This window comes from Cuculus canorus, chromosome 1 (genome assembly GCF_017976375.1).
Source record: "Cuculus canorus isolate bCucCan1 chromosome 1, bCucCan1.pri, whole genome shotgun sequence".
In the NCBI taxonomy this organism is placed as follows: Eukaryota; Metazoa; Chordata; class Aves; order Cuculiformes; family Cuculidae; genus Cuculus; species Cuculus canorus.
In genome coordinates, this window is record NC_071401.1 from 5,259,500 (window position 1) to 5,277,607 (window position 18,108).

At 42.2% G+C, this 18,108-nt stretch overlaps 1 protein-coding gene across 3 annotated transcripts; it reads right to left on the reverse strand.

Moving 5' to 3' along the window:
* Positions 1-7,479: 7,479 nt before the first annotated feature.
* LOC104055361 (vitelline membrane outer layer protein 1) lies at positions 7,480-11,135 on the reverse strand. Of its 3 annotated transcripts, none has more exons than XM_009556471.2 (3): positions 10,851-11,135; positions 10,119-10,213; positions 7,480-9,377 (listed from the first exon to the last, which is right to left on the reverse strand). In XM_009556471.2, exons 1-3 carry the CDS (start codon positions 11,019-11,021, stop codon positions 9,071-9,073), a joined length of 573 nt encoding a protein of 190 aa, XP_009554766.2. In that variant the 5' UTR covers positions 11,022-11,135; the 3' UTR covers positions 7,480-9,070. The 3 variants fall into 3 exon arrangements, 1 of the variants encoding a protein (XP_009554766.2); XR_008452575.1 differs by lacking the exon at positions 10,851-11,135 and adding an exon at positions 10,386-10,492 and having other exon boundaries at positions 9,327-9,377; positions 10,119-10,311; XR_008452574.1 differs by lacking the exon at positions 10,851-11,135 and adding an exon at positions 10,386-10,492 and having other exon boundaries at positions 9,336-9,377.
* Between the last annotated feature and the right edge of the window lie 6,973 nt (positions 11,136-18,108).

Below are 18,108 nucleotides of genomic sequence, written 5' to 3' on the forward strand. Positions count from 1 at the left end.
TAGAAATTATCAGTGGATCAGGAACACAGACCATGAATATGGAGAGGGACTCTATGCTCAGAGATGGTGATTTGTCCTGAACATCTACCCCAATAAACACCAGAAGGATTTTCAAACTCTATCCCCACGACTGCACCTGCACCATCATACTCAGGAACCTGATGTACCAAATAGCACCCCACTGCCCCTCTGCCACCATGGTAGCCATTCCCTAGTGTAAAGGAGGTGGCCTGAAAATGCACTTACATGAATGTAGCTTCTTCATGAACACAGCCCCTTCCCTCCTCATCTCCATTTTCTATTATTTCCTTTCTTGATCACCATACTATGCTCAGCCCTTGCTCCTGCCCTTGCGGGATGAGGTCCTGCTCCTGCACAGCACACTCATCCCTTTCTGCTCTTGTAGTCTCAGGCTTTTATGCTTCAGCCTCCACTGCATCTTCATACCTGCTAGTGTCACCACTGGCTGTGAATGTGGCCACGGGTCTACCTATGACAAAGAAAACAGGGATGATCGTCAAGTAGCTCTTCAGTATGCTGGGGCTGGTTGGAAGGGGTCATTGTACTTGGATGGGTTGGGAGAATTGTAGCTGGCTTCTATCTAATAAGGAATCTTCAATTTCTAGCACAGTCAATTAGAGCTGGCAGGTGGTACCTTGATATTGCCAGAATTTCCTCATCTGAGAGGAGTATCTGAGTATACCTCTTACAAAGAACAGAACCCAGCTGAGTATTAATAGACTTCTAAAACAGTGCAAATATTTCACTTTTGTTTCCCTTAATCATGTCTCTCGAGAGGGGGACTTCTTCCTCCAGGAGCCCCCCCAAGAGCCCCCAAAAGGGTGAGTGGAGGGATGATGCAGTTTTCAGGGAGCACATTCCCTAGTCTGAGTGCACAAACCCAGAGAGACAGTATTCCTAGAGATCCCTTTGATGCAGCTTGGACCTGGAATCCACCAGGGGAGTCAACACCAACACAACATTTCAGTCTCTGCAGGAAACCGGGAACAAAATCCGGGGCCCCACTGCACAGCCTGATATGTTTTCTAAAATCAATTACTCTTTTTTCTCAGTATTTTATGCTATGTACTTAGTCTATTTTTAACCCAGGTTTTATCCATAAGATGGGATTCACCTGAGCAAGGAAGGTTGCTTCTTGCTGCAGACAGCATCAAGCGCTAACATTTCTTGGCCTTTCATATTTGTAGACTATCTGTAAAAACTCTGTTGGGTATGAACTTTGCATTTGAAGCCATCTAGTGATAGATTAGATACTAAATATGCAGGGATTCAACTAAAAAAACATACATAAGTATAAGGAGAGCAGGAAGGCTTCATGACAAATGATTCAGGATCTCAAAGTTCAGTCAAGCGGCCTTGCTAAATCAGTTTCAGAACGCAGAAATTCTTGTTAATGCATCCAGCAACAGTAACATAGCAAATCTTACCCTAAATGCTAATTCAAATCTGTTTAGATGAGATTATTAGCAGTTTTAGAGTATTTGTTAACAGTTTTGTGCTCTAATAGAGAGGGAAAAAAAGGTATAAAATACTTCCAGTTACCCATCCAGAATCAGTCTTCTGTGCACTGTGTTAGCAAAGCTGGGAAATATTATATGGGAACCTTCTTTAACTTTGTAGTGACATAAAGCAACAAAAAAAAAAAAAAAAAAAGAAAACCTAACTGAGGAGGTAAGGAAGTGGGAAAGAGTGTATAAAGGACCTCCCGCAACACCTTGGCATCACAAGGAAGCACAAAGATAGTAGAGACCTTGAGTGTTCTTGGTTTTCTTTTTGTTGGCTATTCAGCTGCCATGAGATCAGCACATCTCAGCACTGCAGGAACAAAACATGCAGACTACAAACAGTCCAAATCCTCCTTTACATTATCCATGTCTATAACTGAAAAAAAACTAAAAGGCCAAAAATAAAGATGGCTGAGAAATCTCACCCAAAGAGGACCTAACAGTATGGTCCTTGTGATTAAGCTTATTGCCTGGCTCTCTTGCAGCTGATAGCATTAAAATGCCCACAAGCTACTAAACAATTTGTACAGATCAGCCCCACGTCTGTTACCAGTCAATATCAAGAAATATCTTCAGTTGTGACCTAGAAAAACAAACTGCATCCTAAACCACTAGGAAAACTGAGATGAAATCACGCAGAAGGACACTAGGCTGAGGAAATCTTTCTAAATCCCTGTTACATGATGGGAGGCCCAACAACTAAGGAAAATACTAAAAACTAGACATGAAGAACACTAGAAAATGCACAGCAAACACCTAGGGAAGAGATCATCAGCTTAATTATTAGTTCTGTTCTCATGTATTTCGCGCTTACCAACATGCTTTGGGAAGATAAATGAGTGAAGTCTTTCCCATCTATAGCTTACACAGTTCTGTAAGTTTTCGTGTGAGGTGTATAAATGTAAGTTTGCAGGGAAATAGAATTCCAGAAAATGCCTGAATGCTGCGAGGCAATTCTGCAATGTGTGATTTAAACCTATTTTGCCCCATGTGAGGAACCTGACTGGGTGACAACTGTGGCATTCTTTTTGTCAGCATAAAAAATGATTTGACTATTCACCGCATATTCTCCAAGTCTGTGAAAGCCTCTGGGATTATGCTGGAGGAAAGATTTAGTTACGTTTCTATGGAAACCATAACACTTATATAAAAGCCTGTTTAACAACCAGGAGTGTGACATTGTATCTTATCCAAGGTGAGTCACCTCCAAGATAATTCATTGATAAACTTTCAGCTGGATTTTAAACCCTGTGAGGACACCAGCAGATTTCTTATACCTCTAATAGGAGTGAGACGCAGCAGGTACTGCTGGATAACTACTTAACACCATAGCATAGGTGTTATAATCTCCCAAGGAAAGTTGAAGTCATTTGGCGAGACTTGGAAGGAAATTTTTCATCAGGTAGATCACACAGTAATGATTTTCTAAGTTTATGTCTTTGTCACTTATCCCCTATTTTACACGTGTGTAACTTTGCTCACTCTGGTGTGACTCTGAGGAGAAACAGTAATGTTTTTTCATAAAACAGTGAAGTGTTCCAGCTGTTTGTTTGCAAACACCTAGAAAAAGAAGTGTTATTTTCTTCACTTAGCTACCGCTTTTCTTGAGCTAAAAGTCTCCTATGAAATTCAGAAGAGTTTTGTCCCCTTGACACTGCTCTTCCCAGTAACCACATAGAAGTTGCTATTGCAGTGAAACACAAATGCCAAAGTGGGCAGGAGTCAGAATTTATTTTTGTCTTTTCTCCTCAGAAAAGAAGTTTTTCAATCAACTTTTAGAATATATTTGATGTTCTCCCTTTGACAGCACTCGCAGCCATGCTTTGGGTGCCATAAGAATAAGCTAAAGATAACAGAGCTGGTCTTATTTGATAATCACAATATCAGCAAACGCTGAGAATGAAAGTTGCTGTGTAAATTACGTCTGGTTATCTCACCATGAAAAGTTCACCGAGATGAAGAAAACTGCTGGAGGGATGAGCAAGGATGTAAAGGCATTCTAAACATAACATCAGATTGGGGGATTAACTTTTTAATCTACTCCTTTTACTAGAAAAAGTGCAATAGGTTTAAATATTTTTTGATAGCATGGAGAGATGTTGTCCTTTAGGATATGAATGGCTCTTTCTGCATTTTAACAAGACTAATCACCTACATTTTTGTCAATGCACTTCTAAGTCCTTCACAAAACAGTTGTAGAACACTCCCTCCAAGAAAGAGAACAGCAGAAGCACAAAGGGAATATCCCAGGTCTGTTCAGAGCAACCTAACTTCTCATACTGTCTTGTTTCCCCTGAAAATACTGTTTTCCTTGGACCAAGTTAATAAAATCATGCAAGTGTTCTTGCAGTACCTTCACTCATCTTTTCTGCTACAGCAAATAAAAAGGTCATGTACGTCCATTGCGATGGTTTATGTTCATAAATAAATGCACGAAACTACAACTGTTCCATCACTGTCACAGAGTTGTGTTTGAGCCATCAAAAATAGTTGTTACTCTTTGCTGGAGAGGCCTTGTTGTTAGTGCAGCCAGATGTCATCAAACTAGTTGAATTGTTGCAACAGCCATCAAGCCTTAGCTAGACGTAGAGAGTCACTTTGTGTTGCAAAGTACTATGAGGTGGCTAAGGTCTACTGAATTCTGTCCCAGTAGGATATGGAAAACACAGGAAACAGACTAAAAGAAAAGCTCTCTATGAAAAGTTCCGTATTCGCTGATCAAGAGAAATATTGCTTCTATACATCTGGTGTTGCCACTTTGCTATTGTGTTCCTGAACTGCTAGACAGAACTTCTTCTGGGATCTCTTGGCTCATTTGGTCTCTCTAGCTTTCACCGGGCCACTGGTGCCTTCTACCTCCTCTTCTTGCCAGGACGAGAGCATCACTTTCTAGCATCACTTCCTAGAGCCTGCACTGCCTCAGGTAGGCTTCATTTCTGCAGAGATGGAGACAAAACAAGAAGCTACAAACCATGCAACAACTCAAACAAAAAGTTAGGATTTGAGCACAATACCATAAATATGCAGTCCTGTGTGACAAGGGCATACCCACAGGCTCAGTGTTGCTGGTCAAGACTGAAGCCAGAATTCAATCCTTCATGCATCACCTCTCCAAGTCCCTGTTCTTTCATGACCCATACGTTAATATTCTCTGCTGCTCACCTTCTGCAGCAACATTTCTAAATAATTATACTCAGAAAATTCTAAAACAGATTATTTGAGTTATTTTCTCACTGGCAATAATGCTAGTTAATTAGGACGAGCTTTAACAGCTACCGAAGGTAACTGTGACATATTGAGCATGTGCTGTATGGTGCACATCTCCATCATGTACAGCATTAACAATCATATGTAGCTAAAACATCTCAGATGTTTTCTCTGCATCTTATGAAAACTAATAACTTAAGCTTCAGAACACCTATGATGGAGTGAATATTTAGTCTCTTCGTGTAGCAGAACCAATGTACTCATGAAGGCTAAGATTTTTAAGCTATACTTTCTAGAAGCAGTCTCGAAGCTTGGTTCACCTGAGCAACATAAACAGCAGGATTGTTCTGGACCTCATTCCGTCTTATTCAATGGAATTGGCTTTTTAAAATTACTTCTGGAAAGCTCCAGACTTGTTGCTTCTGCTGACCTCCCTGAGAGCTGTGCCACATGTTCACAGATGTGTGCAAAGATTCTCTTTGCCTTCCCCAAGTCTACCCACACTCCAACCCCCAAATTGCCACATTATCAGTAAGTGCAGAAATAATCCTTGCTTGGTCCTTGGTCTTGCCAGTCGTCCCATTGTCATCCAGCAGGATTTGGCAGGCCATTCTTTGGCAACATGTTCCTGACTCCTAAGTGCACCTTTTGAAAGTTATGTGGCTGTAGTTACTCACAGTTTTCAGCTAAACACATTTTCATCCACAATAGATCCAGCAGACTTTGCTGACTATTTTATACCTTTATTTCAGTTGAAGAGTTTGATTCCTTCAGTCCCAAATGCCTCTTCAATTAGTGCAGTACATGGCTGAGACCTGCTTAGCTTGAGTTGCTAAATTGCAGTTCCATTGCATCTTTCCTGCATGTGAACTATGCAAGCAGAGGAGGCCTCCCTGGAAGTATTTCATCAGCTTTCAAATGAAAGAAAACCATCCCCATTCAATTTTCGATTTGCTAATAAATATATGAGAAAATACATGAAGACAAGGCGATATTGCTCTCTAAATATTTCTTGGAACAGTTCTCATTTGAAGTGTCTATTCACACATTGATACAAAGCTACACTTGGCACAAGGCGGAAGCGTAAAAGGTCAGTTTTACCAATGATGTGAATAATTCTTCCCCTAGCGCAACCTCAAAATTTAACTGAATCATTCAGTTGCAGAGAAGAAGTAGATGTCTTTCAGAGTCTTCCAGTTTGGCTAACCTTCTGCAGAAGAAATATGCTATACAAAGTTCAAGTATTTCAATTATCTGCATGCACAGACACATACACATAAGAAAACAGGCACTGATTCTTGAATGAATCACTCAAGAAAAAAAAGTAATTCCTTCTTTTAGGTACTTCAACTCACTGTTAACAGGCATTCCAAGAATTAAACCCCTCAGAATCTAGCTCTACCTGGAAAACAGAGAAACTACCAAACCTCTTTCCCCACACATAGCTGGCTGCACACACAACTTAGATTCTCACGGCGTATCTTTCCAAGATACACAACTTACTCACTAGCAGAGAGAAAAAAAGAACTTGAAACATCATATTGACTCATTTGCTGGTGGCACTGATCATACATATAAAATACTTGAGGATTTTTCCTGGTCCTACTTGCTGTCTTGGAAGGTGACCAGTAGTGGTCCCTCTAAGACTTTGGTGAAGTGCATAGAGCGGCCTCTGCCAGAGGAAAGGCATTCCCCAGGCTTTGGAAGATGGTGCAGATAATGTTGCCGTGACTCTTGTTCACTTTTGTTGAATGAAGTTTTTTTGTTTAGATCAGTGCCGCTATTTTTATTTTTAGGTCCTCAAATATCACCTCACTAATTATACTGGATGATCAGTTTGCAAAATGAAATGATCCCTATCTTATAAGAAAACAGAAGTCAAGCAACTAGACACAAATTAACCAATGTCCTTATGTGGGTTTTGAACAGTCATTTTGGAAGCTAATTTTCTGTGTGGTCACAGTTGATTCCAGTTAACTGTTATAGCATCAGAATTCAGTTTTAATTTAGTTTAGCTCAGATTGTTGGAAGAAGGTCGTTATTTTGGGGTTGGGTTTTTTTGCTACTAAGTACTTGAGCTGAGGGATTTGAATGTTTACTGATATCTGAGTATCTGGCAAATAAGGGGTTTTTTTTTCAGAAAATCCCAAATGGAAAGGAAAGTTGTAAAATTCTTCCTTAAAGCTAATAATTCCCTGTATTTCAAGTGCTGACTGGGCTGGTTTTGCTAAATAAATATTTCTTTGAAAAAAAAAAATGAACAGTTGCAGCTTAAAATATCCGCAGTCAAGAGTAGGACAGAAAGCAGTTAGAGGATCACCTAAAAAATACCATATTATAAAAAAACCACCCGGCTTAAAAGGTTAAGAAATAAATCAGATCCTGAGGTAAAATAAATCAGAGCCATGCAAATTGAGAGCAGAAGGTCTGGCTGCAAAGTTTCATATTAAATTTTTGAAAATAAAATCATTCAAATCCAGGAATCTTTCTAAGATTTCTTCTTGCACCACTGAGACTTTGGCAAGTGCTTCACTTTAAATAATGTTGTTGGAGATGTATCTGTTTACTTCAGCAGTGCCTCAGGAAGCACGAGATGGAAAGCAATACCTTGTACAATACAGACCGAGGCAAGAGAAATGTTTTATTCTCTGCCTGGTTACAGTAGAGGCAATCAATCCTGAGTTCTTTATGGCTGGCTTCTCTGCTTATCACCCACCACCTGGAAAATTCCTGTGTTGCCAAAAATAGGAACTAGGAGGGAAAATGACACAAACATCATGAGAAACTGCTGTGTACTCCAGAGGCGACCTTTGGAGAACATTACCAAACATTCAATGATTGCTATTGGTTTTGCCAATAAAGTTCATAGTCATCACTTCTCTGACTTAAAGAAACATTTTATTGCAGTAAGCATTAGGTCTTGAGCACTGCCACCAGAGGCAGCACCTGGAGTTAGACAGACCACCAATCTCCTCAAAAGCATACTCTTGTTTTAATACCAAAACTCTTTTAACCAAAGCATGTATCATGTTTGTTCTGTTCTTTTGCCTGCTATATTCCATTCTCTTAAAAGAAAATAGTTATTATATAGTGACCGGAAGAAAATTTCACATGGATGAAGAGCCAGAGTGGTGATGGCTGTATATGTATTAAGCAAAGGATATGAATGCACTACTCCACATAGCTGTGATTGGGAACACAACATCTCCACAACACAAAGAGTCACCTAGAGAATGACACCATCATGCTCCTACCTTGTTTCAAGTAACAATGCATAATGCATTGCTTTGAAGGAACAGCAAAAGCAACACTTCCTAAAACGTGCTCAGAGAGGCAATAAGTCTGCTTAAACTCTTGCCAGAGAGGTCTGGTGGCTTAGACATTAAGGCACAATAATAATCTCCAGGCATGCTTTCCCCCAAGTCAAAAGTACATTTTACATCAGGTCAAGGTAATAACATCAAGCTTATCCAGCAAATTGGAGCATAAAAAAATGAGTGAATGACATAGAGTTTATTTTTACTTCGCATTCTCGTCACTCTATTTGCTGCATGAAGCCCAAAGGCAACAAATGAAAAAAACAAGTCCCATGAAAATGAGTTTTGCAATAACAACTGTGTGAGACAGTGTAGCACACTACAAAGCAGCAACGAGGGAGATTTGGAGACCCAGAGGCCACCCAGCTGGCATCATAGCCACACTTGGGTGGATGTTCAATGTAAGCACTTCTAACCATGCTTCCAAAGGCAGGAGCTCCAGTATGAGCTAACAGATTACTTGTAAAAAAAACATGCGCAAGTCTTGAGGTAATTAAAGTTAGGTTTGGGCAAAGACAACAAACCTTTGATGCTTCTCATGAGCCCACTCAAATTTCTGTTTCATCCCACTGGTCATTTTCTCTTTGATCAGAAACCTCACGTAGACTCAAACTAATAGTCATTGTTCCCTGTCTATAATGTCCACAGCTCAAATATTATTTCAAACAAGAGAAAAAAATGGACAGAGAGAACCCCAAAGAAATGTATCATTCAGATGAAAAAAAAAAAAAGTTGAGAAATCTGTTCCTCAGCTCTGAGCAATTGTCAGAGATTGGGCGTTTTCACAGTGTTATATCAGCAGTTACATGATAGGATGATTCTTGTGAATATAATACACTTCAGTAACTGTGAGAAGCGATGCTAGCATAGTGGTAGCTGTAAATTACACCATCATCTAAGGCATTGGCCAGTATGTCAAGATGTAAGGAGTCAAAACTTCACAGGCATGTCCCATTATAAAGCTAGAGCTGTGCTTTATTGATGTTTCTTTTGCTGTGGGGATATGGAATGTGTAGGTGGTCATGAAGATGGAGTAAGTGCTTGTTTACAGCAGAAGAACCTCACATTGTTGAGTGCTGTGTCATCTCCAAACCCCTGTGGGGGCTCTACCTTGGTCTGAAGACCACATATGTTGCAGCTTTTGCTCCATGAGCCAAATGTACCCCACGACAGCCCATCACCTATTAGCACAGTTTCATCTAAGCATTTGAACTGGATGTTGTTGGCTGCTGTGTCATCACCTTCTCCTTGGGACTCCTCTGTTCTCAGTGAGAAGGAGATCAAGTGACCTTTAGGGCAAATCTGATAGCTGGTCCAGGTACCCCACCTGACAAAAAAAAAATAAAAAAGCATATGGAGTAGTGTCTGTGCTCTGCAAGGACACTTGTATGTGCTCCTTCTCCTTAACACACTGCCTTCAAGCTTAACACTTCCTTGCTCACAGCAGTGACCAGGACAATGTCCTGCTGCAGTCTGGGGTCCCTTAGTTGCACCTTTTTTTTTTCTCTTCCATTCCAAGGGTGTACTTTTCTCTTTATCACTATCTCATCAGAAAAACACCAGGAAGTCTGAGACCGGATAGTTGTATTTCTGGTGAAAACTCCAAGGACGGCCTGAGAACATATTTTGTGATGAATCCTTGATCCATCTGACAAGCACACACCAGACAGCAGGGAGAGGCACTCTGCCGTCTGGAGGTGCAATCCTGTTCACTTCAGTGGTGCCAGGGCTTCACCTCGGCAAAGTATGGCTAGAAATCTTGTTCCTTGCATCTGCCCCAAGCTGCATATTTCCAAGAGGGACTCTAGCCTTGGGAGTATACTTAGGTTGCTCACAGTGCTCTGCAAAAACTTCAAGAGCGAACAGAAGGCAGTAACGTGAAGTAATTGTGTTTAATTACCCTAAAAATGAATGAACAAAAACACAGACCACCTGTTTTAACTTACTTTTATACTCCAGCACTATGCAGACAAAGAAAGTCAGAGAAGAGATGCCTACAAATGGTGACACCTGTGGATATTTTGTGAGCTGACATGACAAACAGAGGAGAAACCACAGTGTTACTTACTTCCCCACCGAGGACTCGATGATTGAGTCATCTTGACAACGCAGGCGTATGCCGTTCAGAGCTGTGTCATCTCTTCCAAACCCGGATGGCTCCACCTGCAGTGGAAGTCAGACAGGAACAGAAGTAAAGGCAAAAGGGAGAAGGCCCAGGAAAAGTCCTTTAAGTGCCAGTCACAAGCAGTCCTAAGTCCTTTCTGTAATGAGAAAGAGAAAATATCTTGGGAAGCACATAGGAAAAGATGTCTGTCACTGGGAAACTGCAACACACCTACATAATCCTTGTAACATGTTCCTCTGTGCTTTCTGTTTCTGACCCAACATATAAAGTAGACACCCTGAGACCCAGGAGAGACACTGGAGAAGGTTGCCTCTCTCCCTGACCGAAGCAGCAGATTGCGGCACTGATATGGCTTCTCCCAGCAACATCAGCCACGTGCAGATGGTGCATCTGTCAGTCCACCTCTATCTAGACAGAAAGCAAAACAATTCTAGCAGTAGCTCTTCTGCTGCTGTATCTAATAGGAGAACTCCTGCCCTAAAAGAATAAAAACGTCATTTTCTTCTTTACTGGTGTAACTCCCATGGTGACATTCTCTAGATTAAATTTTCCAGAAGATTAGTAGTTTTGTGTAGAAAGTACCATACTCAGGAAGAGGAAAAACTCTCAGAAAGTTGGAGATCTGTAGATCAGAGTGCAGGGACAGGAGATGATGGAACAGAGAGAGAATTTTACCTTCAGGGCAAATCCATTGGCATAGCCATAACGACAAAATTGCTGACGCCCCCACTTGCCCCAGTGGCCTCCATTGGGCACAGTGAGGACAGAGCTGTATTCACGCACTGTTGTGCCCAGTGTGCAGAGGGAGTGGAGCAGGATGAGGGTAGCTGGCGTGAAGAACTTCATCTCTTGCACTCTGCATCTGCTGAAGAAGAGCTGGTAGGTGGACAGAGGAATTTATACCCTGCCAAAGCATTCAGCCTTTTCCCGCCAATCCTTTGACAAACACCCTAGGAACAATAGTTGCTACCCAGGCAGTGACACGGCGCTTGCTGACCTGCTCACGGTGCCCATGAGGAGCTCTCCTGTGAGTTCAACAGCTAACATGCAGCAGAGGTTGTGGCTGCAGGTGTATCTACCATCATTGAAGGGCTATAGCAAGACTTATATGCTCTTTGCTGTGCTCATGGCAGAGGTTTGGGCAGCCTGATCTAGTGAGATGTCCCTGCCCATGGCAGGGGGGTTGGAACTAGATGATCTTTAAGGTCCATTCCAACCCAAACTATTCTATGATTCTATGATTCTAATATCGATTCTAGCTTCTGGCTATGCAGATATTTCTCCATGGAGATGTTTGCCTTTTGAGGAAAACTGTCACCACCATTTTAGTTATTGCTGAATGTCTAGCAAGACAGGTAAAACTATAAAAAAAAAACCACAAGAGAACTGGTCTGGAACAAAATATAAATAAACTCAAGCTTTGTGTTTCCCAGCACCCTCCATCAAATAGATTCCTGGTAAGCTTAACATATGTGTAGGTTATTTATGGTTTCAATGTCTTTTTTACACTGTCATTTTTAACTCAATAAAGAACATTGTGCTTCGCTTTGTGACAAGCTTCAATGAAATCTAACATGTCAGGATGCCCACAGTAATTCTCATGGATAACTGAAGTAAAAGCCATTGGGAGGGATGGTGGGAGGCAGATTTTCCAGAAAGGTGATACTAAACTTAAGTGCACAGTCTTTGAAGAAGCCTCAGTGAGAGAAGAGATGAATTTGAAACCCTGGAGCTGAGGCCCTTTTAACATACACACAACCAGTATTCCCTAGGGTCGTTAGTCAGGCTTGCAGGGTCTGCAGAAGCTGTTTCTCTGTTCTAGAGGCAAAGAGGAAATTATATTTTAGGAAAGTATTTTGAGCCTCAGGATTTTGTAGCAACATGTGGTGCCAAACTTTGAACTATCAGAAAACAAAGATTTTCCCTCTTCTAGGTTTCTCTTCCAATCTCTGCTCCGCTCCCTTTGCTCCTGCCCCATTAAGAGGTGATGTTGCCTTTGCCACTTTTGGCTCTGTGTTCCCCTTCTGCCTGTCAGTGCTCTGTACAGGTGGCAACATCGTCATGTGGAGACAATGGGTAGCTGCATGCGCCTTTTGGGTGGAAGGCACAAAAAGAACACAAGATGTGATAGAAGCACAGCCTGTTTTCCTTTTCAAACCAGGACTTTCATCTTACTTGTCCAAGGGGGTGTGAAAGCCCAGTGAAAACATGCTTTCCTCGACAAGGACTATGCAATTACAGCTCATGAGCCAGGTGTGCTTGCTCAGGAAGGGTCACACGGTGGCAGCCAGAGACATTCAGACCTGCCCTTTGGCTGCACATGAATGAAAAGGAGAAGAAGGACTCGGAAAGAAACAACTGTGACCTGGTGTTAACACCACAAAAGAAGAAGCAGGATCCTCACATTCATTTCTCCTTTGCTGGCCAAAAACCGTCACACTTGACCACTTCACCTCTGGCAGCAGTGATGCATTTTTCTAAGATCAGCTTATCTAAAATACCAAAACAAAAAAAACCCTACAGTGGTGAGATCTGGACCCCTACTTTATTACCCAATCTCCTGTATTTTAGTGTCTTAGAAATAGTGTCAGAACACAGCTTTTAAGAATATTTGCAAACTAATAAATTTGATTAACAAAACCTGACAGCAAACTGATTAGGATATAGATTATTTCATACTCTCATTATCCATCCAGCTGAATACAATTATTTTTGCAAGCAGAAGAATATTCAACTTATGCCACTACTTATCAGCTTTTATAAATACTTCTAAAATTTTAAAATAAACAGATTAATATTTATTAGTGTATTAATTTTTATAAAATTATTATTTTGACGCTATGATATTTTTACTATATGTACAGAACATGGAAAATAAATTTATACATATACCATGCATGCACAATTTACTTTATTTTATGATGTTATTGAAAAATGATATATTAGCAGTTCTTGAAAATGAATTCATTTCTTTTTTCTACCCTTGAAAATACCACACACTTAAGAATACAAACTTTATTTGATACTGTTGTGTGTTATCTTTCTCATATTCTCATTTTCTCATATTCATGTAATATCACAGAATCACAGAATCACAGAATCACAAGGTTGGAAAGGACCCATTGGATCATCGAGTCCAACCGTTCCTAACACTCCCTAAACCATGTCCCTAAGTACTTCATCCACCCGTTCCTTAAACACCTCCAGGGAAGGCGACTCGACCACCTCCCTGGGCAGCTGTTCCAGTACCCAATGACTCTTACTGTGAAGAATTTTTTTCTGATATCCAACCTGAACCTCCTCTGACGGAGCTTCAGGCCATTCCCTCTAGTCCTGTCCCCTGTCACTTGGGAGAAGAGGCCAGCTCCCTCCTCTCCACAACCTCCTTTCAGGTAGTTGTAGAGAGTAATAAGGTCTCCCCTCAGCCTCCTCTTCTCAAGGCTAAATAACCCCAGCTCTCTCAGCCGCTCCTCATAAGACTTGTTCTCCAGCCCCCTCACCAGCTTTGTTGCTCTTCTCTGGACACGCTCCAGAGCCTCAACATCCTTCTTGTGGTGAGGGGCCCAGAACTGAACACAGTATTCGAGGTGCGGTCTCACCAGTGCCGAGTACAGAGGGAGAATAACCTCCCTGGACCTGCTGGTGACCCCGTTTCTGATACAAGCCAAGATGCCATTGGCCTTCTTGGCCACCTGGGCACACTGCTGGCTCATGTTCAGTCGGCTGTCAACCAGCACCCCCAGGTCCTTCTCTTCTGTGCAGCTCTCCAGCCATTCTTCCCCCAGTCTGTAGCGCTGCATAGGGTTGTTGTGCCCCAAGTGCAGGACCCGGCATTTGGTCTTGTTAAACCTCATGCCATTGGTCTCGGCCCAGCAGTCCAGCCTGTTCAGATCCCTTTGCAGAGCCTCCCTACCCTCCAGCAGGTCAACACTTCCTCCCAGCTTAGTGTCATCTGCAAACTTGCTGAGGGTGCACTCAATGCCTTCATCCAGGTCATTGATAAAGACATTGAACAGAGCTGGACCCAGTACTGAGCCCTGAGGAACTCCACTTGTGACTGGCCTCCAGCTGGAGTTAACTCCGTTGACCACCACTCTCTGGGCCCGGCCATCCAACCAGTTTTCAACCCAGGAGAGTGTGCGCCTGTCCAGGCCAGAGGCTGACAGTTTCTGAAGCAGAATGCTGTGAGAAACTGTGTCAAAGGCTTTACTGAAGTCCAAGAAGACTACATCCACAGCCTTTCCCCCATCCAGTAGTTGAGTGATTTTGTCATAGAAGGTGATCAGGTTAGTTTGGCAAGATCTGCCTTTTGTAAACCCATGTTGACTGGGCCTGATCACCCGGTTCTCTTGCGTGTGCTTCATGATAGCACTCAAGATTACCTGTTCCATGACTTTCCCTGGCACTGAGGTGAGACTGACAGGCCTGTAGTTCCCCGGATCCTCTCTGCAACCCTTCTTGTATATGGGCACAACATCAGCCAGCCTCCAGTCTAGTGGAACTTCCCCAGTCAGCCAGGACCTCTGGAAGATGATGGATAGGGGTTTGGAAAGGACATCCGCCAGTTCCTTCAATACTCTTGGGTGGATCCCATCCGGCCCCATAGACTTGTGGACGTCTAGCTGGGCAAGCAAGTCTCTAACTTCTCAACTTCTCAACTTCTTCTAACTCATGAGGCAGGTGCAGTGCAGATGTCTCCATCTGAAATACTCCCTGTGGGCTCCCTTTATAGCTGCAAAGAGAGACAATATGACGACAACAAGGAGAAACAGATACCTTCACATGAACATCTTCCTAAAAATACCCATTCATCTCTACTGACTACAGGAGGCATGATCCCCATCTGGATGAGTCTTATAACTTTAGTCTGTTTTTTAGGCGTTAGTAGGCTAAAAACAGTAATGCTGAATTAGAATTAGTTTTCGGTAATATGGGCAAATTTTAAGAGAACATGAGTAATCAAATTATGTGCTGTCTGGTCCTCATTCTCTCATTTGCTAAATTGACTCAGATTAATAGAAAATAGAATAGCAGAAAAAATGCAAGTGAGAGACGTCAGAAGTGAGACAAGAGCCAGGGTTTTCTAGATGCATGAGTAAAGAAAGATGCTTTACAGCAAACAACAGACTAAGTATAGCTGTTTCTCAGATGTAGGAGGAGACAGTTTTGCATCAGTGGTGGGATGTAAAGAAGGTCTCCACTCGGAAGTGGTGCTCCTCTTGTTCTGAATTTGTTTTCAGGCTGTTTCCCACCTGCCCATGACCTCCAAATTTTATATAATACTTTTCCTTGGAAACGTAGATAATTTACAGAATCACAGTATTGTTTATGTTAGATAAACTCTCTAAGATCATTGAATCCAACCGTAAACCCAACCCTGCCAAGTTTACCATTAAACCATGTCCATAAGAACCACATCTACACATCTTTGAAATACCTTCTGGAATGGTGATTCAACCACTTCCCTGGGCAGCCTGTTCCAGTGCTTAACAACTCTTTTGGTGAAGTAGTTTTTCCTAACATTCAATCTAAACCTCCCTGGGCACAACGTGGGGCCATTTTCTCTTGTCCTATCACTCGTGACTTGGGAGAAGAGACCAACACCAGTCTCGCTATTGTCTCCTGTCAGGTAATTGTAAAGAGTGATAAGGTCTCACATCAGCTTCCTTTTCTCCAAATGAAACAGCTCCCATTTCCTCAGCTGCACCTCATAAGACTTGTGTTCCAGATTCTTCACCAGCTTCGTTGCCCTCCTCTGGACAAGCTCCAGCACCTCAATAATTTCCTTGTACAGAGGGGCCCAAAACTGAACAGAAGGTTCAAGTTACAGCTTCACCAGTGCCAGGTACAGGGGGATGTTCTCTTCCCTAGTCCTGCTGACCACTCAATTTCTCATACAAGCCAGGATATTATTGGCCTTCTTGGTCACTTGACAGCTCATATTCACCAGCCATCAACCAAAACACCCAGGTACTTTTCCACAGGGCAGCTTTCCAGCTATTTGTCCCCAGTCCTGTAGCGTTGCATGGCATTGTTGTGGCTCAAGTGCAGGACCTGACACTTGGCCTTTTTGAACTGCACACAATTGGCCTCAGTCCATCAATTCAGCTCATTCAGATCCCTCTGCAGAGCCTTCCTCACCTCAAGCATGTCAACACTCCCATTCAACATGATGTCATTTGCAAACTCACTGAGGGAACACCCAAACCCCGTGTCCAGACCATTGATAAAGATACTAGACAGAACCAAACCAAATACTGATTCCTGGGTAACACCGTTTGAGACCGGCCACCAACTGGATTTATCTCTATTCACCACAACAGTCTGGACCTGGACATGCAGACAGTTCTCTACCCAGAAGAGAGTGCTCCTGACCAAGTCATGAGCAGCCAGGTTTTTTTCAGAATGCAGTGGGAAATGGTGTCAAAAGCTTTACTAGAGTCTAGGTAGATAGTATACATAGGCTTTCCCTGATCTACTAAGCAGGTCACCTCGTCATAGAAGGAGATCAGGTCAGTCATCCAGGACCTGCCTTTCCTAAAACCATTCTGATTGAGCCTGATTACCTGGTTATCCCTCGTGTGCCATGTGATGGCAATCAAGATGATGTGCTCTACAACCTCTCCCAGAATCAAGGTTGGGCTGACAGGTTTGTAGTTGCCCAGATCCTCTTTCCAGTCCTTCTTGTAGATACTAAAGTATACCAGTTCTTTCAGTTCTACTGCTTCTACAATTTTTTAGATCTCATATTTTGTGTGGTTGGTTCAAAGTTGTTTTTTTTTCTCTCCTCTATCAGTAGATCCACCGGTTCCTTGAATTTCATCATCCAGAACTATACCAAATATTACAGCTAAGAATAAGCAAAATGCTGAGAAGCATAGCTGGAAGGTTTATGCATTTATGCTTTTGTTTATGCATTCAAGTAGAATTCCTTCCATTTCCACAACAGTGTGACACTATTGTCACATACTTATGTTATGATTCACCACACAGAGGTGGTGTTACAGAGGATCCCTGCCCTTTTCCTTTATACAAAACTAATTCCAGTACTGCTTTCTGTCCACCATGCCCAAAAGAACTGAAAACGCATGAAAAGTCCATTTGTCTTTGAGATCTTATTGTAATTTCCACCTGCATAGGATGGCCACCGAGCTAATCAAACATTCTTAAGAAACCAGTTGAGAAGAAAGAAAGCACAGACCATGGCTAATAATGAAGAAATTGTTTTCTTGTGTTTCATGATTGATTACGCTCTTTACACCAAGATCTTCACTTCTTTTCTTCAAGGCTGTGGTAGGGACCAGAATCAGCAGGCAAGAAAGTTCATAAATAAGGGACAGAGAACAGAAGCTGAAAAAGTAGGAGTATCTGCTTAGGCAGCATTGTGTAAGGACATCAGGGAATGGAGAGAGGTGCCGTCTGGCTGGAGCCCAGGCGTGCTGGATGGAGGCAGAGGGAAGCTGTGAAGAGAACAGCTGGGACCTGCAGATAAGGCCATAGCAGACAACTCAGTCTATTTCTACTCAGGATACACGACACCATCAGTTGACAACAGAAACCAAGATATTGTCTCATTTGGCACTGGCACTCGACTGTTTCTCAAGGGTTGATCCTGCACACAGTTTTATAGACCCCTCATCATTTTTGCTAATCTCTTTTGGACTGTACTCAGCTGCTCACACCTGTTTTGAACAGTATTTCAACAGACACCTTGCCATAGCAGCATAGTACTGGAAAGATGGAAGCTCTCTACTTCTTTATTTAGTTAAAATGCCAAATTAGTTAGCAAGAGTGGGACCAGCATCTCTCTTCCTGTAGAACTGCCACTTCACCAGTCCCTCTCTCTGAACAATCTTTGAAGGTAGCTGTTGTCAAGTCAGTGTAAAACTTTGCACCTGTGCTTATTTTAAATCCTATCTCCACCCTCTAGTGC